The sequence below is a fragment of the Bidens hawaiensis genome, unplaced genomic scaffold (genome assembly GCF_021521415.1).
Source record: "Bidens hawaiensis isolate Kalapana, Puna unplaced genomic scaffold, B.hawaiensis_p1.1 tig00012379_1, whole genome shotgun sequence".
NCBI lineage: Eukaryota > Viridiplantae > Streptophyta > Magnoliopsida > Asterales > Asteraceae > Bidens > Bidens hawaiensis.
The window spans coordinates 398519-419029 of NW_027492010.1; the positions used below are offsets into that span (position 1 = coordinate 398519).

General features: G+C 35.3%; 2 protein-coding genes and 1 long non-coding RNA gene across 3 annotated transcripts; 1 reads left to right on the top strand and 2 right to left on the bottom strand.

Moving 5' to 3' along the window:
- The first annotated feature begins 1382 nt into the window (after positions 1-1382).
- Positions 1383-1979, top strand: LOC143540869 (uncharacterized). Its single transcript, XM_077033833.1, has one exon. The coding sequence runs from the start codon at positions 1383-1385 to the stop codon at positions 1977-1979; it is 597 nt and encodes a 198-aa protein (XP_076889948.1).
- A 2025-nt stretch (positions 1980-4004) lies between these two features.
- LOC143540860 (uncharacterized) lies at positions 4005-5173 on the bottom strand. Its single transcript, XR_013136660.1, has 2 exons — positions 4902-5173; positions 4005-4279 (listed from the first exon to the last, which is right to left on the bottom strand). It is a non-coding gene; the product is annotated as an uncharacterized LOC143540860 (long non-coding RNA).
- Positions 5174-11997: 6824 nt separating this feature from the next.
- LOC143540862 (chloride channel protein CLC-c-like) lies at positions 11998-16508 on the bottom strand. The gene is made up of 7 exons (XM_077033826.1): positions 16300-16508; positions 15616-15816; positions 15268-15445; positions 14900-15162; positions 14554-14823; positions 12948-14076; positions 11998-12271 (listed from the first exon to the last, which is right to left on the bottom strand). Exons 1-7 carry the CDS (start codon positions 16464-16466, stop codon positions 12182-12184), a joined length of 2298 nt encoding a protein of 765 aa, XP_076889941.1. The 5' UTR covers positions 16467-16508; the 3' UTR covers positions 11998-12181.
- Positions 16509-20511: the final 4003 nt, after the last annotated feature.

Consider the following 20511-nt stretch of genomic DNA (forward strand, 5'->3'; position numbering starts at 1 on the left):
TTCTTCATACATCATAATCGTTGGTCTTCATCGTGAAATTGAAACAAAGATTAGGGTTCCCCTTCTTCTTCATCATTGTTGGTGTTCTTCTTCGTTCTCCATTTTCTTCCATGGGCCGTGGAGCATGGAGGATTCGTCTTCCTGATGAGGAGTTTTCTATCGTCGGCACTAACAGTAAGTTTCAAATTAGGGCTTTTTTTGTGTGTTATTAGTTCAAGTTATAAACAATTTTGTGTTATTAGTTCAAGTTATAAACAAAGATTGATTTTTTTTCTTTTATTTACAGATGTTAACAACCTGTTTACGTTTAATATTTTCCATGGGGGCGAGTTTTCTCAATTTCCCGGTAGAGCCTACGGGGGAGGTCGATCAGTTTTCATCGATAATGTGGAGGTTGGAAAAATTGGTAAGGGTGATTTGGTCGATATGGAAAGGAATTTAGGATATCCTCCTAACGAGGTACTTTACTTTCATTATAGAGAACCGAATGTGTGTATGGACTGGGGTATACATCCACTATGTGATAAATTTGATTTTAAGAAAATTTTTGACATTGTCAAAGGTGGAATTAAGGTGGTTGATATATATGTGGAACATGGGCATTCACGTTTGAAAAACAATGCATCGTTTGCTTCCCAAAATCAGTTTGAAAATGAAAAGGGACACGAGGTAGTTGATGTTGATATAGAATACACATCAAATAGGTTGAATGAGGAAGAGGGTAAGGAAACTGATTCACATGAATCGGGTTCATATGAAACTGAGGATGACTCAGATTACACTATTGAAGAAATTGGTTATGAGTATTTAGAAGATGTAGAAGTGGATATGACAGTCTTCAAAAATAATGTTGATGCCGATGTCGTTGAAGTTTATAATGCCACAGATAATGCACTAGACGATTATGAAGATGACGAACATGAGAAAAGTCTTGAGTTTGACATTGTGTATAGTGATGAAGATAATTTCACTGTGTTGAATACGGTGAAACAGAGGATAAGAAGGAAAGCAGTTAGTGTTGGGCCTTGGAGTGATGTATGCCCATTCTATGTTGGTCAGTAAATTGAAGATAAGGATACGATGAATGAAATGGTTAAAACATATGCAGTGGCCTCAAGAAGAGATCTTTACATTAAGAAAAATGACAATATAAGATATAGAGTAGTGTGTTTGGGTAAGAATCCTACTTTGATTAGTGGTGAGGGTTCAAACCAGCCAACTGGGGAAAACCTTAAGGCTCAAAGTGCAAAAAAAGGAAAACTAAACCCACTTGTCCTTGGGCAATGCAGATCTCAAGACGATCCATTTCAGATCAGTGGTGTGTGAAGACAATCTCCCACAAACATCAGTGTCTTCAAACTAGGGTTGTTGGGCTATACACAATGGGCGCCATAGCAAAAGAGGTAGAGTCGGAAATTGAAAGCAATCCTACAATCCCTGTTAAATCTCTTCAAGACAAAATCCAAAAGATGCATCAGATCCATGTTTCAGAAGTGAAAGTGAGAAGAGCAAAGAAGATTGCTAATGATAAAAAGGATGGTGATTATATACAACAATATGGTGTGCTAAGAGCCTACCTTCAACAACTGCTAAAAGCTAACCCCGGTAGCCATGTTAAAATAGATGTCGAACCATGTCATGACCCTAGCAGTCCTACTAGGCAATTCAGGAGGGTTTATATTTGTTATGGTGCTACAAAGAGAGGATTTATATTGGGAAGAGAATTTTTGGGGCTAGATGGATGTTTTATGAAAGGCCCATTTCCAGGTCAAATCTTGACTTCAGTAAGTATTGATGGTAACAACTGTATTTATCCGGTTGCTTTTGCACTAGTGGAAGCTGAAACTATGCACTCATGGACATGGTTCTTAGAGTGCCTTAGAGATACTCTTGATTTGTCCACCGATGCTAACTTCACTTTTATTAGTGACCGTCAAAAGGTAATGTTGTTAATGTTGTTTTCTAAGCTATTTTGTTGATGTTAATGCGGTTTCTTATGTTGTTTATGTTGATTTTGTGCTGTTTTTATGCTGTCAATGCTGATTTTGTGCTGTTAATGCTGTTTTTTGTGCTGTAAATGCTGTTTTTTATGCTGTCAATGCTGTTTTTTATGCTGCCAATGCTGATTTTGTGCTGTTAATGCTGTTTTTTGTGCTGTAAATGCTGTTTTTTATGCTGTCAATGCTGTTTTTTATGCTGCCAATGCTGATTTTGTGCTGTTAATGCTGTTTTTTGTGCTGTAAATGCTGTTTTTTATGCTGTCAATGCTGTTTTTTATGCTGCCAATGCTGATTTTGTGCCGTGAATGCTGTTTTGTGCTGCTAATGCTGTTTTTTGTGCTGTCAATGTTGTTTTTTGTGCTGTTAATGCTGTTTTTATGCTGTATTGTTGTTAATCATGTTTTTATTTGTTGTCAATGCTATTTTAGGGCTTAATTCAAGCATTAGAAAAGGTATTCCCTAGGGCTGAGCATCGGTTTTGCGTTAGACACATCCATGAGAACATGAAAAAGCAATGGCGAGGAGATGTGTTCAAAAACATGTTCTTGAAAGCAGCCGGTGCCACTTCTATCCCTTACTATTTGAAAGCTATGGAAGGAATAAAGGAAGCAGATGCTACTTTATATGATTGGCTCAGCCAGATTCCAGCTAAAACATGGTCAAAAGCCCATTATTCAGGTAGGGAAAAGTCTGATATTCAACTGAATAATATGTGTGAGAGTTTTAACAAGCAATTGGTTGGAGCAAGGGACAAGCCTGTGATCACATGCTTAGAGTATATCAGAGAGTACATGACAAAGAGGATTTTCATTGTGAGAAAGATGGTGTCAAAGGCTGCAGGCCCGTTAACACCAAATGCTACAAAAACGTTTGAAGATATAAAGTCTGAGGCATCACAATTGAGTGTTCTTATGGTGGATGCTCATAATTTCTAGGTAAAATACTATTACATGTCATTTCTTATTTTTATTTTGGATTCTAAAGTTGTTTTTTTATATTGATAGGTGACTAGTATAAGGTCTCAATGTGTGGTGAACGTGAAATACAAAACATGCACTTGTAGGATGTGGGATTTGACAGGGATGCCGTGTAAACATGCGGTGGCGGCTATAAATGACATGGCTATCAATAATATGAATGTTGGCATATGGGTTTCTGAGGCTTATTGGTTAAAAACTTGGAAAAATGTGTATGATAACCAAATTATACCAATCCCAAGTGAAGATTATCGGATGCCTTCACAGTGTCCAATAACACTAATACCGCCAAAACATCATAAACAGGTAACTTGTTAAAACTAGTATTGTTAAAATAACAAACGTGTTTAGTATTTTACAATTAAGTGTGTGCCTTTTGCATAGATTGGGAGGCCAAAGAAAAAAAGAAAAAAGTCATGGGATGAGAAGAACAAGAGGTCGGCTGAGGATAAAAGGAATAAAAGAGTTGAAGAAGTGGAGAAAATGTTTTCTAAGGGAGGTAAAATGACAAGAAAAGGAAACACGGTAGCATGCGGTAAGTGTGGTGGTTTTGGTCATAATCGTAGAAGGTGCACCGGTAATAGCGAGACGACAACTACAAGTGAACAACGTGGATGATAGTATTGACTGTTTTAGTGTTTTGGTATCGACTTTTTGTTACAATTGTGTAATGGTATTTACTTTTAGTGCCATGGTTGACTTTTTAGTGTTTTGGTAATGACTTTTTAGTGTTTTGATATTGACCTATTGTGTAATGGTATTGACTTTTATTGTGTTAAAGTGGATTTTTTAGTGTTAAAGATTTCTCAAGGTATACTTTTTTCTTTTTTGACCATATAATTATGTGTGCAGATAAACAAAGAAAATGTCAAATATTTGTTATTATTGTTGCACGTGATACAAACATAAACAATAAAATGTCAAATATTTGTTATTATTTGTTAAAAAATTGCATCACTTAAATTGGCCCGCTTCCATGTTAACACAGTTGACAAACATACAAAGATTCATGTTAACACAATTTAAATTGACAAACATTCGGCTTCAAGCCTACAATTAGAATTCAGAAATTACATGTCTACATAGTACAATTACAAACAACACAAGAACTCAAAAGATAGAAACATAAACAAAGAAGGGCATCCAACTCATTCCTAAAACAATCTTCAATTTTATGACTTCCTTAGCTTTCGTTCTTGCATACTCGTCTTTCTTGTTCATGCTCTTGACCAATGAAGGGATCCTTTCACATCCGGGACAAGTAGGAGTATCTGCCCACCTTAACCATCTACAAGAACCCTTCTGTAATGAACAACAAACCTTTATACCAACAACTGATATCATTTAAGCTACAAATATATAAATTTAGTCAAATACTGGTTGTTTTCTATTTTACCCCTTATGTATTTATCTAGCTAGAAAGTTAGTTTAAGTTTCTGTTAGTTTACTTCTTGACAGTTAATGTATTATCAATTTTTAGTAGGGAGTTTCTATATTAACAAGGACCATACATATGCATATATTTAAATCCACTTTATCTGCCAACATTATTAGTTTGTTTAATAACAATTTTGGCCATTCTGTACCCATATGGCTTACTTCAATAGGCCAAGTCAACAACATCTAAAATGCATAAAGATGAAATTGACTTAATGTCATTAGACTATTCATTATAGTGGGTCTGTTTTGTATTTTAAAATTATGTCCAATTGTCAAACGTGACTTCTGTAATAGTCAAACCGTGTTCCTAAGTTTATGAAACAAAATTTATATGTAATTCATAACCAAGATTAAAAAAACTAATTTCCCTCACAATTAACCTCAATAACTGATATCATTTAAATAATAAATAAACTAAAAAACAACTAACAGTTTTTCTTCTTTTTCTTAATTAATGGAGAGATTTGAGATTTGAATTACTTACACAACACAAGTAGTCGACCAAGGTTAGCATGTGTTCGTGATATATGATAGCACGTACCCGCACCACAAGAGAAAAGCAAATCTGATGCATCAACATGTGACCTCGATCTCCCATACGAAGAAGAAGAAAGCTGTGACATTATGGCTCCAATTAAAGACGAGAGTAACTTATGGATCCAATTGAGTTAGGGCTTTGATCGACTGTGAAGAAGAACATCCAGATAGTGAGGTTAGGGCTTGAATCCTGGAGAAGAAAAACATTCAGATAGTGAAGTTAGGGCTAGAATCATCGTTGTTTATTTACTGTTATAATACATGTTATAATGAATAGATTGGCAAAACTAACCCTCCATCTAACGGAATTGGCAAAAATAATCCTCCATCTAACGTCCAGGTTAACAGAATTTAGAGTGAGGGACTCAGCGTGTTCAAGTTTTAAACGACGGGGATTCATGAAGTTCAAATTTTTTTTTCAGGGATCCAGTGTGAGTCCGCCCGAAAACCCCAGGGACTCAAACGGTAATTTTCTCAAGTTTTTATTAAATACTACGTTTCGACGATTGAGTCTTTTTGAAGATAAATTTGTACATATTTGTTTAATTTGCACAAATTTAGGGGGAGAAAAATAAAAATTCAAAAAGAGAGAGTGTGTGTGTTAATAAAAATAATAAAAATAAAAATTTTAAGTTATAAAAGTTTTGTCTATGTCTTTCAAACTTCACTCTCGCTTAAAATAATGTCAGTTGCTCAATATACTTGTATATGTTTGGTCCGGTGATCTACTTGTAAATTCACAGGATAGCCATTCATTTAAAGACTGAAAGCATCTGGGGCGATTCTGATGTGTTTTTGTGTTTTGAATTCTTTCACTTCAAATTATGTCGGTAATTCCAAGTTGGAGGGACATGTATTTTCATATGTGTCTTGGTCCTGTTAACCACTAGTGGTCATACGGGATAGCCATTTACCTGAAAACTGAAGAGTGACCGGGGTAACTGAGTTCTTAACATGTGTGTCTTCTGGGAAGTGATATCATTATTAGTTAACAACTCTTTAGAAGCTTTAAAATATTTTCAAATGAAAATTGATCCAACCTTTGGAAAGTTATAGATAAATTGTTTCTGTGTGCCTAACGGGTGAAGTTATTAAGCTTAAAAGGCTCTAGAACAGTTATTGATTTGTATGGTAGCTTTCCATGATGCGTAAAAGTTGAGGTGATATAAACTAATTTGCTAAACTTAATGTGGAGAGTCATTTTGAAGAAATGTGCATGTCTACAGATATATCTCTCCGAGTGATAGGCAGAAAAGCAACTACCCAGTCATACACGAACTCGTTAGTGTCTTGATCACCAAAAATATTATGTTTCTAAGTTTTGCTCAAGTTATAAAAAAGGAGAAAAACAAAAAGAGAGAAAAATAAAATATAAAATTAAAAAAAGGGATTATTGTGAAGCAAAAATAAAAAATTCGTATTTCAAAAGCTTAAAGAGTCAAACTAGAACTACAGAGATGGAGGCACAAAAGTAAGTCCTGTCATGTATCGAATGAAAGGTCTGTAAGTCCGGATGGCTTGTAAGTCCAACGTTCAACCTTAAAGCTTATTATTGTTTGTTTATCTATAAAAATCTTTTGATCAAACACTAGGGAGTTGGAGTCAAATTTGGGTGATCTAGGAAAAGCCAAATACGCTTTGAGAAGAGATAGGAGGCATCACAGGTCCATGAGTGATGTCCATCTAAGCTTTATGCCAAACTGAACCTAATTCATATCACTGATGCAATGAAAATCATGCTAAGTTCATTATACCTGCAATCAACCTGTCTCTTTATGTCATAATAACGATGAACATGAATCCTTGTGACAGCACCTTAAACAATATGATTCCATGTTCGGATCTTTTCATAAAGGCGGCATTTTTATCAAAAACTAAAATTTGATCCCAATTTTTAGCTAAATTACAAGAAGACCGGGTGATTAAATTTGTTTTATTTGTTGTTTTTGGTTTTATTTTATCTCATTTATTTTGTTTTTACTTCTTGATTACTCTTGTCGAAACAAATGTGTTAAGAAATTGTTTGGAAGTTTTCAGCTCATGAAATCTGATATCGGTTATTGTGTTATAGTTGGTTTAGCTGGTATGATCTCATTTCAAGTCTTTTCAAGAAAATACAAAAAACCAGAAAAAATAAAAATTACAAAAATATGTCTGTCTTAATTTGTTTTCAAAAATATTTTGGTTGATCTTTCTATCAAAGTTGATTGTTCTTTCAAGACTGATTTCGTGCAACGGAAGCATATGAAGTATCCGAGACTCAAATTGGATGATGCTATCAAAAGGGGGGAGATGGTAGAGTATTGGATGCAGATGCTGAAGTTGCTGATTATGTTCTAGTAAAGATTCTGAAGATCTTGAAAGCATCATTCTAAGGGCAAGATTGTTGGGTCATAAATTGGTTAGACTGATGCATATCAAAAGGCCACGACATGATCAAGACTAAAGTAATATAAACGAAGACGAGTTGAAGAACTGCATTGGTGTAATACTAATATCCCTATGGATTTCGGTTTGGCTAGTTTGAAGTGAAATAAACAAGAACGAAGCTACAAACCAAGGGGGAGATTGTTGGGTCCATATTTGGTGGTTTGTACTTATTTATATGTTTATTGGGTTTCGCATTAGGCTATGAATGTAAATCGAGATCCTTATGGATCTCGGTGGGCTTTGGGACTAGTTGATGGTTTGTACTTAGTATTGAGTACCCTATATATAGAATGCATTGTATAGGGTTCTAGGTTGCTAGTTCAGTAGTAGTTGGCGAGGAGAAACGAATATCATAGCCACCATCTAGAAAGTAATACCGATTTGTGTAATCTCATGTACCAGACGGTTTAATAATATAATCGTGTGCATTTGGAGTATTACATCGTGTTCATCATATTTATATTATTTCGTATCATTGTTCTTGAATCACCACTGTGTTAGGATTCCGCACTAACATCGTGTTCAGGTTGATATCATAGTTGTAGTGATCCAGATTCGGGACTTACAATTACATATTTTTCTATTTCGTTTTTGTTTTTATTTTGATACGACTATCGGATGTTCATGGGTTATAATTATAAGGCTAAAAGTTGAAACATACATAAACCGTTTAATTATTAAAATAAAATGTGTTTCGTTGGCTTTTCTCGTGGGAGGTCTTTTGAGCGGAATTGGATGCATCCTGCATTTATATATGTCGTATTTAGCTTACTAAAAACTATTAGGCCAAGTGTATTGGGCTGTAAATAGGGGCGATGTTGGGCGCCAACACTGCCCCCCCCCCACCCCACCCCACCGGGCGATAAGAGGGGTGATATGAGGGGCATGTCTTTGTCGCCCACGTTGATGAAAAAAATTGATAATTTGACTGTTGGTTCAACAGTCAAAAAAACCAAAAGAAAATAAACAATATATATATATACACACACAACCCTCTTATTCTCCTGAAAATACATACTTCATCTCAAATATTTTCGATCTTTCAAACAAAAATACCACATCTCTTCTTCAAAAATACCTACGAAAATGGATCATAGAAACAACCTAGAACCATCCATTCCCCGCTTTCGAACAATACCGTAATCCGCAAAACCAACCCAATCTAATATGTACTTGCTCAGTTCCGGCTAACACCCTACTCCGTAAAACCAACAAACCAACTTCCTAAACACCGGAAACCAACCGAACCTAAACTATCCATTTCCTTTTCCCGACACGAACTTAAGCATGTACGCTAACTTTCTCAACCCCCAAAACCCATGTCGGTGTTCGGGTCTAGCCAACCGAAGATGGAGACGGTGCAAGAGACACAATCGGGGCGGGCCACCGGTTCAACCCGGAAGCCGACTGCGCCATGTGAGTAATTACCGTGGACGGAGAAGGAGGAACTGGCTCTCACGCGAGCTTGGATCACCATTTCGGAGGATTCCAAAGTTTGTAAGTTATTAATATTAAGTTTTTATTTAACTTTATTTAGTATTTATCTAAAAGTAATATTTACTGTGAAAATAATTTCAAGTGTAGCAAACTTTCAAGCCGCCGGAATATTTTGGAAGAAAATATTTGAAGTTTGGTCCAGCTAACGGGTAAACCGATAGATTACCGGGATAAAGAAGCGGTTCAAGCCCATTGTAAGGTCATAAACCAAGATTGAATACAACCGAGTGAAGCGAACAGGTTGGATTAGTATAAATCCTCGGGCCCAGTGGCCTACTTTAGCGTTGGATTTACTCGTAAACACAGTTCTGAATATTATAGTGAATTAAAACTTTTCGCGAAAACATAAAATTCAACCATTCTTTACATAACTTAAATTTAAACAAATATTAAAACATGTCTTTACATTCTATACATCACACAATATCATAACTTTCATTCTTCAGATGCCAGTTTCTGTATTCTTCTATCATATGCCCATCTTCAAGCAAGCTGTTTCATTCTACTCACATGCGTGGATACTAAAAGTCTGTTACGCTGAGTGAGTTCTAGTTAATCAGGCAACATACATTACATTTACATATATATATATATATGTATCCGACGACACATACTGTATACTTAACTTACCTTTCATTCATACAAACATACATTCTTACTTCATTACTTTCATACTTTCATGTTTTTCATACTTTCCTTCTTTTTGTTTTATCTTACTAATACGTACATAATCATTTCTACGTTTTGAAGAGCATTTCGCCCTACATACTCGAGTATTATTAGGGCATGTTTCCCGTTCTATCTCAGATATTATCAGGGTCCGGTTCCCTTCTGCCTTGAATATTATTAGAGTTTGGTTCTCTTATGCATCAGATAACCATACAACCATACATCTTCCTCAAATATTATTAGGGTACGGTTCCCTTATGTGTCGGATAACCACACAACCATACAATATATATATATATATATATATATGTTCATATGCGTTTACTTGTATACATCTAATTCTTTCTACATTCATTCTTTATCTAAATATCATTTGTATATCATTCACAAACATTCATATAACATACACTTACCATTTATAGTAAGTGTATTAACTAACCACATAGGGGTATGCACATAACCCCGAAAACATAACAGATAAAAGGGGCTAGAAACTCACCTGAGTCATGTTTCTTTCAGAGTTAACTGTAATACCTTTCCTTAGATGTGCACGACTAACTGTGTAACAATATAAGTATCGATTAACTACTCTTAACCATATCATATTTCTAGGTTGATAAAACCCTGTACAAACGGGGGTCTTGGGGCAGCGCCCCTGACAGTAGGGTCCTAGGGGCGACGTCCCCTAGCAGGGTCCACGGGGCAGAAAAACGCATCTTTAAACAAATCGAGTTTCATTCTAATCGAATTGAATTTCATTCTAATTGAAACGAGTTTTTTCATTATGATCGAATTGAGTTTCATTCTAATCGAATCAAGATTTCATTCTAATCGAATTGAGTTTGATTCTAATTAAATCGACTTTCATTATGATAAAATCGAATTTTCATTATAATCGACTTGAGTTTTTCATTCTAATCGAATCAAGTTTTCATTCTAATCTAATCGCATTTCAGTCGATTCGTTTCAACTCGATTCGATTCATTTCAATTCGATTTGATTCGTTTTTTCCTTCAAACGAATCGAGTTTCTTAGGAACTCAATTCGAATATGGTTTTTCATGCCTTTCCATTCTAATCACTTTTTACATCCCATTATGCCCGTTTTACTGATAAAACGAGTTATAGGCTATAACAACTTTATTTTCTTACTTTAACTCGGTCCAAACATCACTCGTTCGTCATGTATCTCACTCGTTAAGTTGTTTACTATAAATTTTATGTTTCTCTAACATTATAAGGCCCGATTTGCCTTCGTATCAAATATTATGACAAACTGATGTCTAAAACCTAACATTTGTCTAAAAAACATACCTTTTCGTTTCGGGTTCGAGTCTAGACGTAGATATGGACGTGTTTCTTGCTTCAGGTCTGATTCAAGACGAGAATTTAGACGTATTTCTTGCTCAGATCTGGATCCAGGATGAAGGAGAGTGTTTGTGTTTGTTTTTGAGTGTGTGGAGACAAAGGTGGAAGATGAGGGTTTAGAGTTTTAGGGAGGTTTAAGGGTGTTTAAATACCCTTAAGCCCAAGGACCTAAGGCCTATTATTATCCATTATTCCATCTTTTATTGTCCAAGTCCACACTCTACTATTATTATTTAACTTAACTAAATAATAACACACCATTAAGTAAATAAAATACTTTTATTTATTATTATCAAAAGTTGGATGTTACAAGTAGCCGGTAAAACAACACCAACATCCAAGCTCGAGCGTTAACCGACTTTCGAACTCAAGGGCAACCAGAAGGGCGGCAAGGGAAGGTGTTTAAGTATTTAACTTCTTCGGAGAAACTTCAGGGTTTGCCCGAAATGAAACGGGGCACCCATCGTTCCGGTCCCTTGACGATCTGCCGCATCATCCTGGGCTCCAAAACGGTCAGAGACCTCGTCTTCGACAAATCCGAGCACACCGCAACACCCTCCGACGCTCATAACTTCCACCTCGTTGATGAAGACAAGGAAGACATTATTAATTTAGGGGGAAACGACTTACATGAGTTGGCTCGACCCCCCAAGGAGAGGAAGAAAAAAGAACGGAAAAATGTGGAGGGTTCATCATCGACACGAGCCTATGTGGGGGGCCGCGATGAAATGGACCGACTAAACGAATTGCGACAAAACGTGAAATGTATCGCTACCCTCCGTGCTAGCAACGACACCAACGATTGGCTTGCCGGTCTATTTGAATTGCAACAAATGGAACAAGACTCCAAGTTTTTATTTAATTTAATGAATTTTTATTTATTTAATTTAATTATAAAAAGAAAATAAAAAAATGACATGGTGATGTATATAGTTACAAAACTATTACACCCTAAAAAAAAAATTGTCGCTTTACTTACTAAACCCCCCACTACACATAGACTTATATCCATATTAAAACAAACTGAAAAAAAATTCTTTGTTCCCATATTTAACACTAATGACAAGAAATTTGTCAATTGCCTACATGAAGATGAACTTTGTTTCTTTTATTTATTCACAATTAAACTACCATCAATGTTTGATTGCATTCCACAATCAATAATAAACTTTGTTACCTCAATCAAATTACATATATAAAATCTAAAAATACCTAAACCATCTGCGTGTGGCGGGTCATAGTGTGTAACTACTTCTTTGTCCGTCTATTTTTGTTTGTCAATGCCCGGGTAGAGTCCCAAAACATGTTCCGGCATGAAGTCATGACGTGTCAATATACCAACTACCGGCGGCCTCTGCAAAGTCATTACAAAAACCGAGTTTAACTTATAAAACCTTGTAAATCATTTATTTAGGTTGTTATTGAGATAATGTAAATTTTTGTAATCACATTTGACACTAATATTCATTTATTAAAATATTCGGATAAAAAGTGCTTCAGGTCAACACGACTCGAACTGTACAAAACTACTCATTTTGACACGTTACCCGTCTATAACTGACACTAATATTTATTTGAAAAATCAAAAAAGTTGAATACAAAGTGATTGGGGCCGACACGACCTGATCTGTACATTACTATATGTTTTGACCCGTTACCTAGCTCTGACTAACACTAATATTTATTTAAAAAGCCAAAAAATTGAGATAAAAAGTGTTTCGGGTCAACATGACTCGATATGTACAAATTACGTGATTTGACCCGTTACTTGGTTCTAACTGAGAACAACATAACGTTTATTTAGAAATCCGTAAAAAATATTGAATATAAGGTGCTTCGGGTCAACACGACCCGATCCGTAAACAATTATGTGCTTTGACCCATTACCCGGCTCTAGTATTTAAAAACTAAAACGAAAAAATGAATACAAAGTGCTTCAGGTCAACATGACCGTTGACTTGACCCGTCCAAAATTACGCTCTTTGACCCATTACCCGTCTCTAATTTACATTGTAAGAAAAAGATGTTACCCCAGGAGTCTTTGGCACTACACACAAATGCCGAAGCCCGAGCTCTCTAAAAGCAACTGCAGCTTTCGCGAGAGACATCGTCTCGATAACTGTGTAAGGCGACATGTTAGTAATCGGGTGAAGGTCAACATACATTTCCATATCTTCCGGCTTAATATCCAGATCTTCCAACTTTGGCCCCCTCCCCAAACCCGCCTTGGCAAAATCAGACGCGTGGTACCTTTGCAACGTTTCAACCCCGGTCAAGCGTCTCTCTTTAGTAAACATCTTTCCTTTAAGCAAAACAATCAAATGAGACCGCAGCACGAGCCCACAAAGCTCGGGCGCGTCTAAAAAAGGCGGCGCATCGATAACTGGAAAACCGTTATGACTAGTCAATCTTAAAGACTGTACTATGTTTCCAACCTTTTCAACACCCGAAAACGAGATCAACGGTCCAGATACAACATCACTTGCGACCAACTGTTTAAAGTATTGTTCAGCATGTGATTCAAGAAAAGGCAGCCCTTTCATTCTCACAATCTGGTCATAAATACCCTTGTTGAAATTATCACCAACAGATTTAGAAATGAGGAGAACCAGCATCATCAATGGAAGCATAAGGAGGTTATTAGTGAGTTCAAGAAGTATGACACACAACGAGACCGTCATTCTCATTGTGCCACCTAGGAAGGAGGCGGCCCCGAGGAGGGCAAATAGACCGACATCCAGATTTGAGAACGAAACGAGGAGACTGCCAACGAGGCGGCCGTATGATGCACCCGCAAGAATAACGGGTATGAAGAGTCCGGATGGGATTGCAATGCCATAAGTTATGATGCCGAGGGCATACATGGAAATAAAGAAAACAGTAAGGGTGGTTATACGGAACTCGTTTGCGTTGACGGAACTAAATAAGCTGCGAATGGAGTCGTCGTTAGTGTTGAGCATAAGGGATGCAAGATCATTGTAATGGCCAGGTGGACATTGGAAATATTTGTAGCTCCCGGAACGGCCTACAGTCGGGCATTCTACATCCATCCCGAGGGGGCATGGGATGCACTTTGTGAACCAGGGAATGCCGTAGGCACAACAAGATGTCAAGAGTGAGATTATAATGACCAAAATCACCCTGAAAGCAGGACCCTTCCTGCAAAAATGAATAAATATGATCTAAGCATTTGTGACATTTGACCTCTCAGTGTTGTCTACTTTGCCCACTAGATTCTCACATATTTGATTTCGGTTCTTATCCATAGCCAACGTTAAGCAAAGGCCATATTAGGGGTGTGCATGGGCGGTTTTGTTTTTTTTTTTGCTTTTCGTTACATGCAAAAATCAAATGCAAAACCAAACCAACGGTTTTTGTTTGGGTTCAGCTATTTTGGTTAAGGTTTTCTGGTTATGGATCGTTTATTTTTTTGGTTTTATGCTCACCCCTAAGCCAGATAAAATATTTGAATAAGGAGATGTTTGGATTTTGGATGTATGTTTTGAAAGTTGTTATGTGACATTGAGTAATCAGAATCCATACACCCTCTAAATTGTTTTCTTGGGTTTTGGTAGCATCAGACTGGTATCTTTGATGGATTTGTGAATATTAACGAAGAACAGTATGAAGACTTACTCATTGATCATGCTATACGTGCGCAGGACTTTATCGACGAGATAATTATACAAGCTTCCTAAGAGTCCACCGATAACTCCAATTAACGTAACAGCCAGAAGATCTACCGCATTATAATCGGGTATTGAGCTATTGATATCAAACATGATGAGACCCCCTTCGCCAAATAAGCCACACTTTCCACTTCTACAGAATTCTATTAGAGATCTCAACACCACGGCTACTACAGCCGTGGTGAAAAAGGTTCTCCACAAAAGAGCGCTCCGCCACCTACACGATGCTAAATATTAAACAACATCACGACAATTTTTGTACAGGTATTTATGAGAGCGATAAAAGATAAGACCATGAGGCTGCTTCTTCAAGAGCAAAGAGGACACCGCCAACCGGGGACCGAAAGGCGGCTGCAACACCGGCAGCAGCGCCACAGGTTATTAGGTCCCTTCGGTCCCTATCATTTTTAAAGTATCTTAGCCATTTCCATGTCAAATGATACTTTCTAGAGCCCCCTTGACCAAGTAAGTTGGCTATACAAGCCCCAGTGTGCACCATCGGTCCTTCCTTCCCCACAACAAATCCAGCAGCCACTCCAAGTATCGATCCAAATATCTATTCGATTAATAGAAATGTTAAACAATATCACTAACAATAACATAAGCATACTCGGTAAAATCCCACTCATAACAGAGCTAGTGTCAATTATTTGATTCACACCTTTACAAAAAGAGTACTCGGTGCAAGAATAGAATGTGCATCTATTCCATTAAGATAAGCTTTGACTTCAGGTATACCGGATCCGGCTGCTGCAGGGGCAATATATGCACAAAGTACACCAGCACAAGTTGCAAGAACCAGGTTTATACCAGCAAATGCAAGAAATGCCTGATAGTATCTGCGCTGAAACACAAATCAATCATGTTTGCGACAAAGCTTTTAAATTCCATATATATAGTATCTGATAGTATCTGCGCTGAAACACAAATCAATCATGTTTGCGACAAAGCTTTTAAATTCCATATATATATATTTCACAATGAAGATGCAAATTCAAATTAAACTTACTTGTGTTGAATCATAAGCTGGCTGGTAAGCAACAGTTTGAAGCCAGCAATATTTTCAACTGCAAGGTTATTGAAGAATCCAACTAGCCCGGTAGACAAACCTATAAGAAGTGCTAGTGTCCATTTCAATGTGACATATTGCAGTATCTGCACCTTCTTCCTTGACCTCCAGTCTTGCTTAAACAGTTCGTTTTCGAGAATCCTGCAAAAAGTATATTCAACAGATTGTTCATGAACTAAAACAGATAATACAAACAATTGTGCAATTCAAGTTACGCCCAATTTTACTTGTACCAGATTAACTAACCCGACCAGATTTCACCTGTATCCGGTACCGAACAAACCCATTACCCAAACACCCGATTGTTATTACTTATTAGGACCCAGAATACGTTAGACCTTTAAACATTAAAAAAGATCTGAACGATTAGCCCGAGTTCAACTTTTGGACTGGTATCAAATACACATTTAACTTACAAAATAATGTATAAGAGTTATGTTCTTGCGTTAAACATATTAACTTTCCAAGTAGTTTGTAAAGCAAAAATATGTCCAAAGAGATAGATCTGTCTATTTGTATTCATAATCATAATCATAATCACAAATCAAACCAGAATATATATATATATAGCATTTAATTCCACAAAATGATTGATATGAAATGATAACGTAAAACATGAGTTACTCGTAGTCGAGAGACTCGATGGGGCAAACATTGGCGCCAACAATGGCTATCTGGGACGAGGTGTTGATCCTGTTCTTGGACAGAAGAAGCGGCTGTCTGGCCTCCATCTTTCCACCATCTTCACATGAACATGATGACGATTCAATATCAACATTAATAGTATCCATCTCTTTTCTTTCTCTACATAAAGATTCAGCGTAAATTATACGCTGCCTGCCACCTTTAATGATCAGATCAACAGGTAAGTAATTAACTTAAGAGTTACTAAAAGATATTGTTTTTGGATATTGAAAGTGTGTCCGTCAGTTACACTCAATCTCCGTGACTGACAGCTTGATATACACAAAAAGCTGCCATTATGATTATATTGCTTTAAAAGTAAACCATAAATAAATAAAAAGTGAAAGTGAAGGTGAAGAGAGAAGAAGAAGAACAAGAATAAGCAAGCAAAGAAAGATCCGGATGTTCAGATTTTCTCACTTCTTCTCCATATAATTCGCTTTATTACCTACAATTTTTATCTTGTCTTAAACAAATTATAAATCAAAATATATTCTTTTTCTTAATTACTAATAAATTATCAAAATTTAAATTTACAAATTAAATTGAAAAATATATATATAACTTATTCAAACAAACTAAAATAAAAAAAATAAATTGGTTAATTAATTAGTATTTTTTTAGTCAAAACTATAAAAAAGTGATGTATAAAGAATAAAAGAAAATGAAAGAAAAAAAGTAATTAAATTTTACCATTTATGCCAATAAATTAAACGTCAAGATCTCATTCCTTCAAAAATTCTATTTTGGTTTGAATGGGATATGTGACATAACAAGGGCCTAATAACAATTTACTTTTAATTTTAGTGTTATTTTTATAATAATTTAAATAAACTATATATAAAATATATAACCTTGATTCTTGCATGTCTCTAAATGATATAATTTACATATATTTATTTCTTTAGTTTTTTTAAAATGTGTCTTTTTATGTAAAAGCATATTAAGGTCCCGAGTGTAGCAGACTAAACACATACTTGGCATTCTTAATTAATTCATCAAATTTTGTAAGGGAAGTTTTTATAACATACAGAATAATCTAGGGCGTTATGAGTAAATTTGAGAGAAAATGTTATGATTTTTCTTTATATTTGAAAAGTTCATATAGCATTCTATAACTTTTTAATATTTTTTAAATGCGGTTTTGAGTTGAAGAAAGAGAAAATGTAACGATAAAATTATAAAAATATTATTTAATTAAGGTGAAAGAGAAAATGCAATGATTTTTAGTGTAGTTTTGAATTTATGAATAAATAATTGAATGTGAATGCTTTTAGGTATTCTAATTTGTGGTTAAACAATAGGTAAAATGATGACATGCTTTTACTAGTTTAATGACATAGTGTGTAAAATAATACATTCTATAAAACATAATATTTATTTAAGTATATAAAAACACATTTCAGCTTTTTCTTTGTTTTGTTTTTTAAACAACATTTTTTAAAATTAAGCAAATTATCAAAAAGCTAAAAGCCAACAAACGGAAATAATATCTAAACGTCGAAATCAGACCACCAAGGTCAATCAGTACTCTGAAATATGACTTATTTTTTACCAATAAAAACGACTCCTCTTTGATATCTTCCAAAATCTTGAAAGTGGATGCTCCTTTTATGTAAAAAACGACTCCACTTTGAGACAGGTTAATATGTATTATCTTTTTTTTTGTTGCTGATCGCCTAAATTACTTTAAACAAAGAAAGCTTTAGGCTAAATTATTTTTCTTAAACGCCTAATAATACTATTTATCATAATTTTTTTAATCAGCATAGGTGTCTCTGTAACTAAAAAGTTCATGATACTCCTTAAAGGGTGAGGTGTTTTCAATGTGCTAATTAATTAAATATTTAACTTTATAACTTTATCCTTTGCTATAACTAATTATATAATCGTATGCCAAAATTCAAGGTTTTAGTTTATTTTATATTCAATTCAAATAGTATTTATTTTGCCTTTTTTTTTTTTGTGGGGACAACGGCGTGCACCAAAGGAGGAGACACTAATTAGGGATTCCATTGAGATATGTTGACTCCGAGGTGTATTCGATAATACAAACTTTAATGTATTTTATATTTATATTATAACAAGATTAGAGGATCTAGAGGTTTTCAAACAATAAAGTAGAAGAGAAGCCTTAAATTTTTTTTATCTCACACGTTTTTTTAAGACTAGTAGGGTACGTGCATAATCCGGCAGGAACAACACTTAAAACAAGTTGAGCCAATGCTAACACAAACTCGATTCAAACTTTATTTCAAGTCGGTTCTGCTAGGCTTCAAAGTAAACTTGAGCTGGCTCGATCGACTAAATATGACTCGAAATTACAACTTATTTGTCATCAGAGCCAAACATATAACTTATTTTTGCCAAGGATTTAAATATGAAAACTTACTTAGCCAATGATTGAGTATGTAAATTATACGATTAATTCTTGCAATGACTTAACTTACATTATAGATTAGATGGTCTCTCAACTTTTGTTTCTTCATACATTTGGTTCAACAAAGAAACAATGAGTAATGTATGAACTTTAAACAAAAAAATAATTATTGTATGTTTTTATATAGGATTCATAATGTGTTTTAAGAGTTATAATTATTTAAACTCTTAAATTTTGTGTAAAATAAAATTTGTTCTCATACAAGAACCAAATTAGACACAAATCCTTCACTTTTAATCTTCGATAACTTTTTAAATATGATATTATTTAAAAAAATTACAATATAACTTCGAACATTTTATTCTCTTTAATTTGAGTACATATTTGCTATATTTAAAAAATAATTACACCCAAAGGTTTGTGAGTAAATATAACACCCCAAAATTTTTTGCAAATTGGCCAACTCTGAAGGTTGAAGGGTTAAAATGTAATTAAGCTACAGTTAAAGTAAAGGGGCTAATTTATAATTTTTCAAAATTCAGATGAGACAGACCCTCTCATTATAACTAGATGATCAGTATCAAAGCTAACATTGGTATTAAGTTATCTTTTGAGACAGGTGCCTCATCCGCCTACAATTTTATGACGACATGATGGGACGGGTCGTCTCTTCTTGTGAGGGTCCGTCTAACCACCCGATTTAGAAAGGGTAGCAAAATTCAATCCTAGCGTGTCATCTCACGATTTATGAATCAATTTTGCATATTATATATTATATATAACAAAAGAAAAGTTTGGCGTCAGATGACCATGATTGGTCCATGTGGCGCCATATGATTGGATCAAATAACTTTTTTTCTTTTCGTTTTTTTTAAATTTGATAACTAAGTGGTTTATTCATGTTGACTCGCCGTCGCAACGTCCGGAGTCGACAACTTTCAGGTTTACCAATGACCGGGTTTTACCGACATTTTTGTTTTAGTTTCGGTATCGTCGTCACAAATGTAATCGAAGATGACCAAATTCACATAGCCTCACCGCGTTTTGTTTTAGTTCTGATACTATAACGAAAATCGATCGGATACCGATATTCATTGTTCGTATTGGTGATTGCAGATGATGACGATGTAATCGAAGACTACCGAATTCGCATAGCCTCAATGCTTGAGACCGATGTTCGGGTTTTACCGACCAACCGCGACACAACGCGCCAGGAAAAACGAGACTCGGTTGAATTCATAAAAACTATCTAATGAATTATGAGTTCAATACATCCTCTTTAGCAGAAAGACGAATATTCCTTTCTCATTATCAGGCAATCACTTATTCACAAACTTCGTGTAGGGTTAAAAGTTTCATTTACCATCTCATGGAAAACCCTTTTCGCTCCACTTGACCTTATCTCACTTTATGGGTATTTTAGTGAGAGGCTCTATAGGAACTCGACGATCTTATTCGGTCAAATACCAAGCGAAAAACTCATGTATTCCTTTCATTACGATATTTCTGAACATGTTCCTGGATAAAAAGTTTCAATGTTTTGACGATATCGAGCTTAGTGACGATATTGATGCTAGTGACGATATCCTTGATATGGAGCCAGAACTGCTAACTATCATAAATGCGCTAACTATGAATATGATGCTTGAAGATGAAGACCTACTTTATATCACCCTTCATTTTTTTTTTTTGCTTTTTAAATTTGATAACTAAACGGTTATTCATATTGACTCGCCATCGCAACATCCTTGGCCGAAAACGTTCGCGTTTTA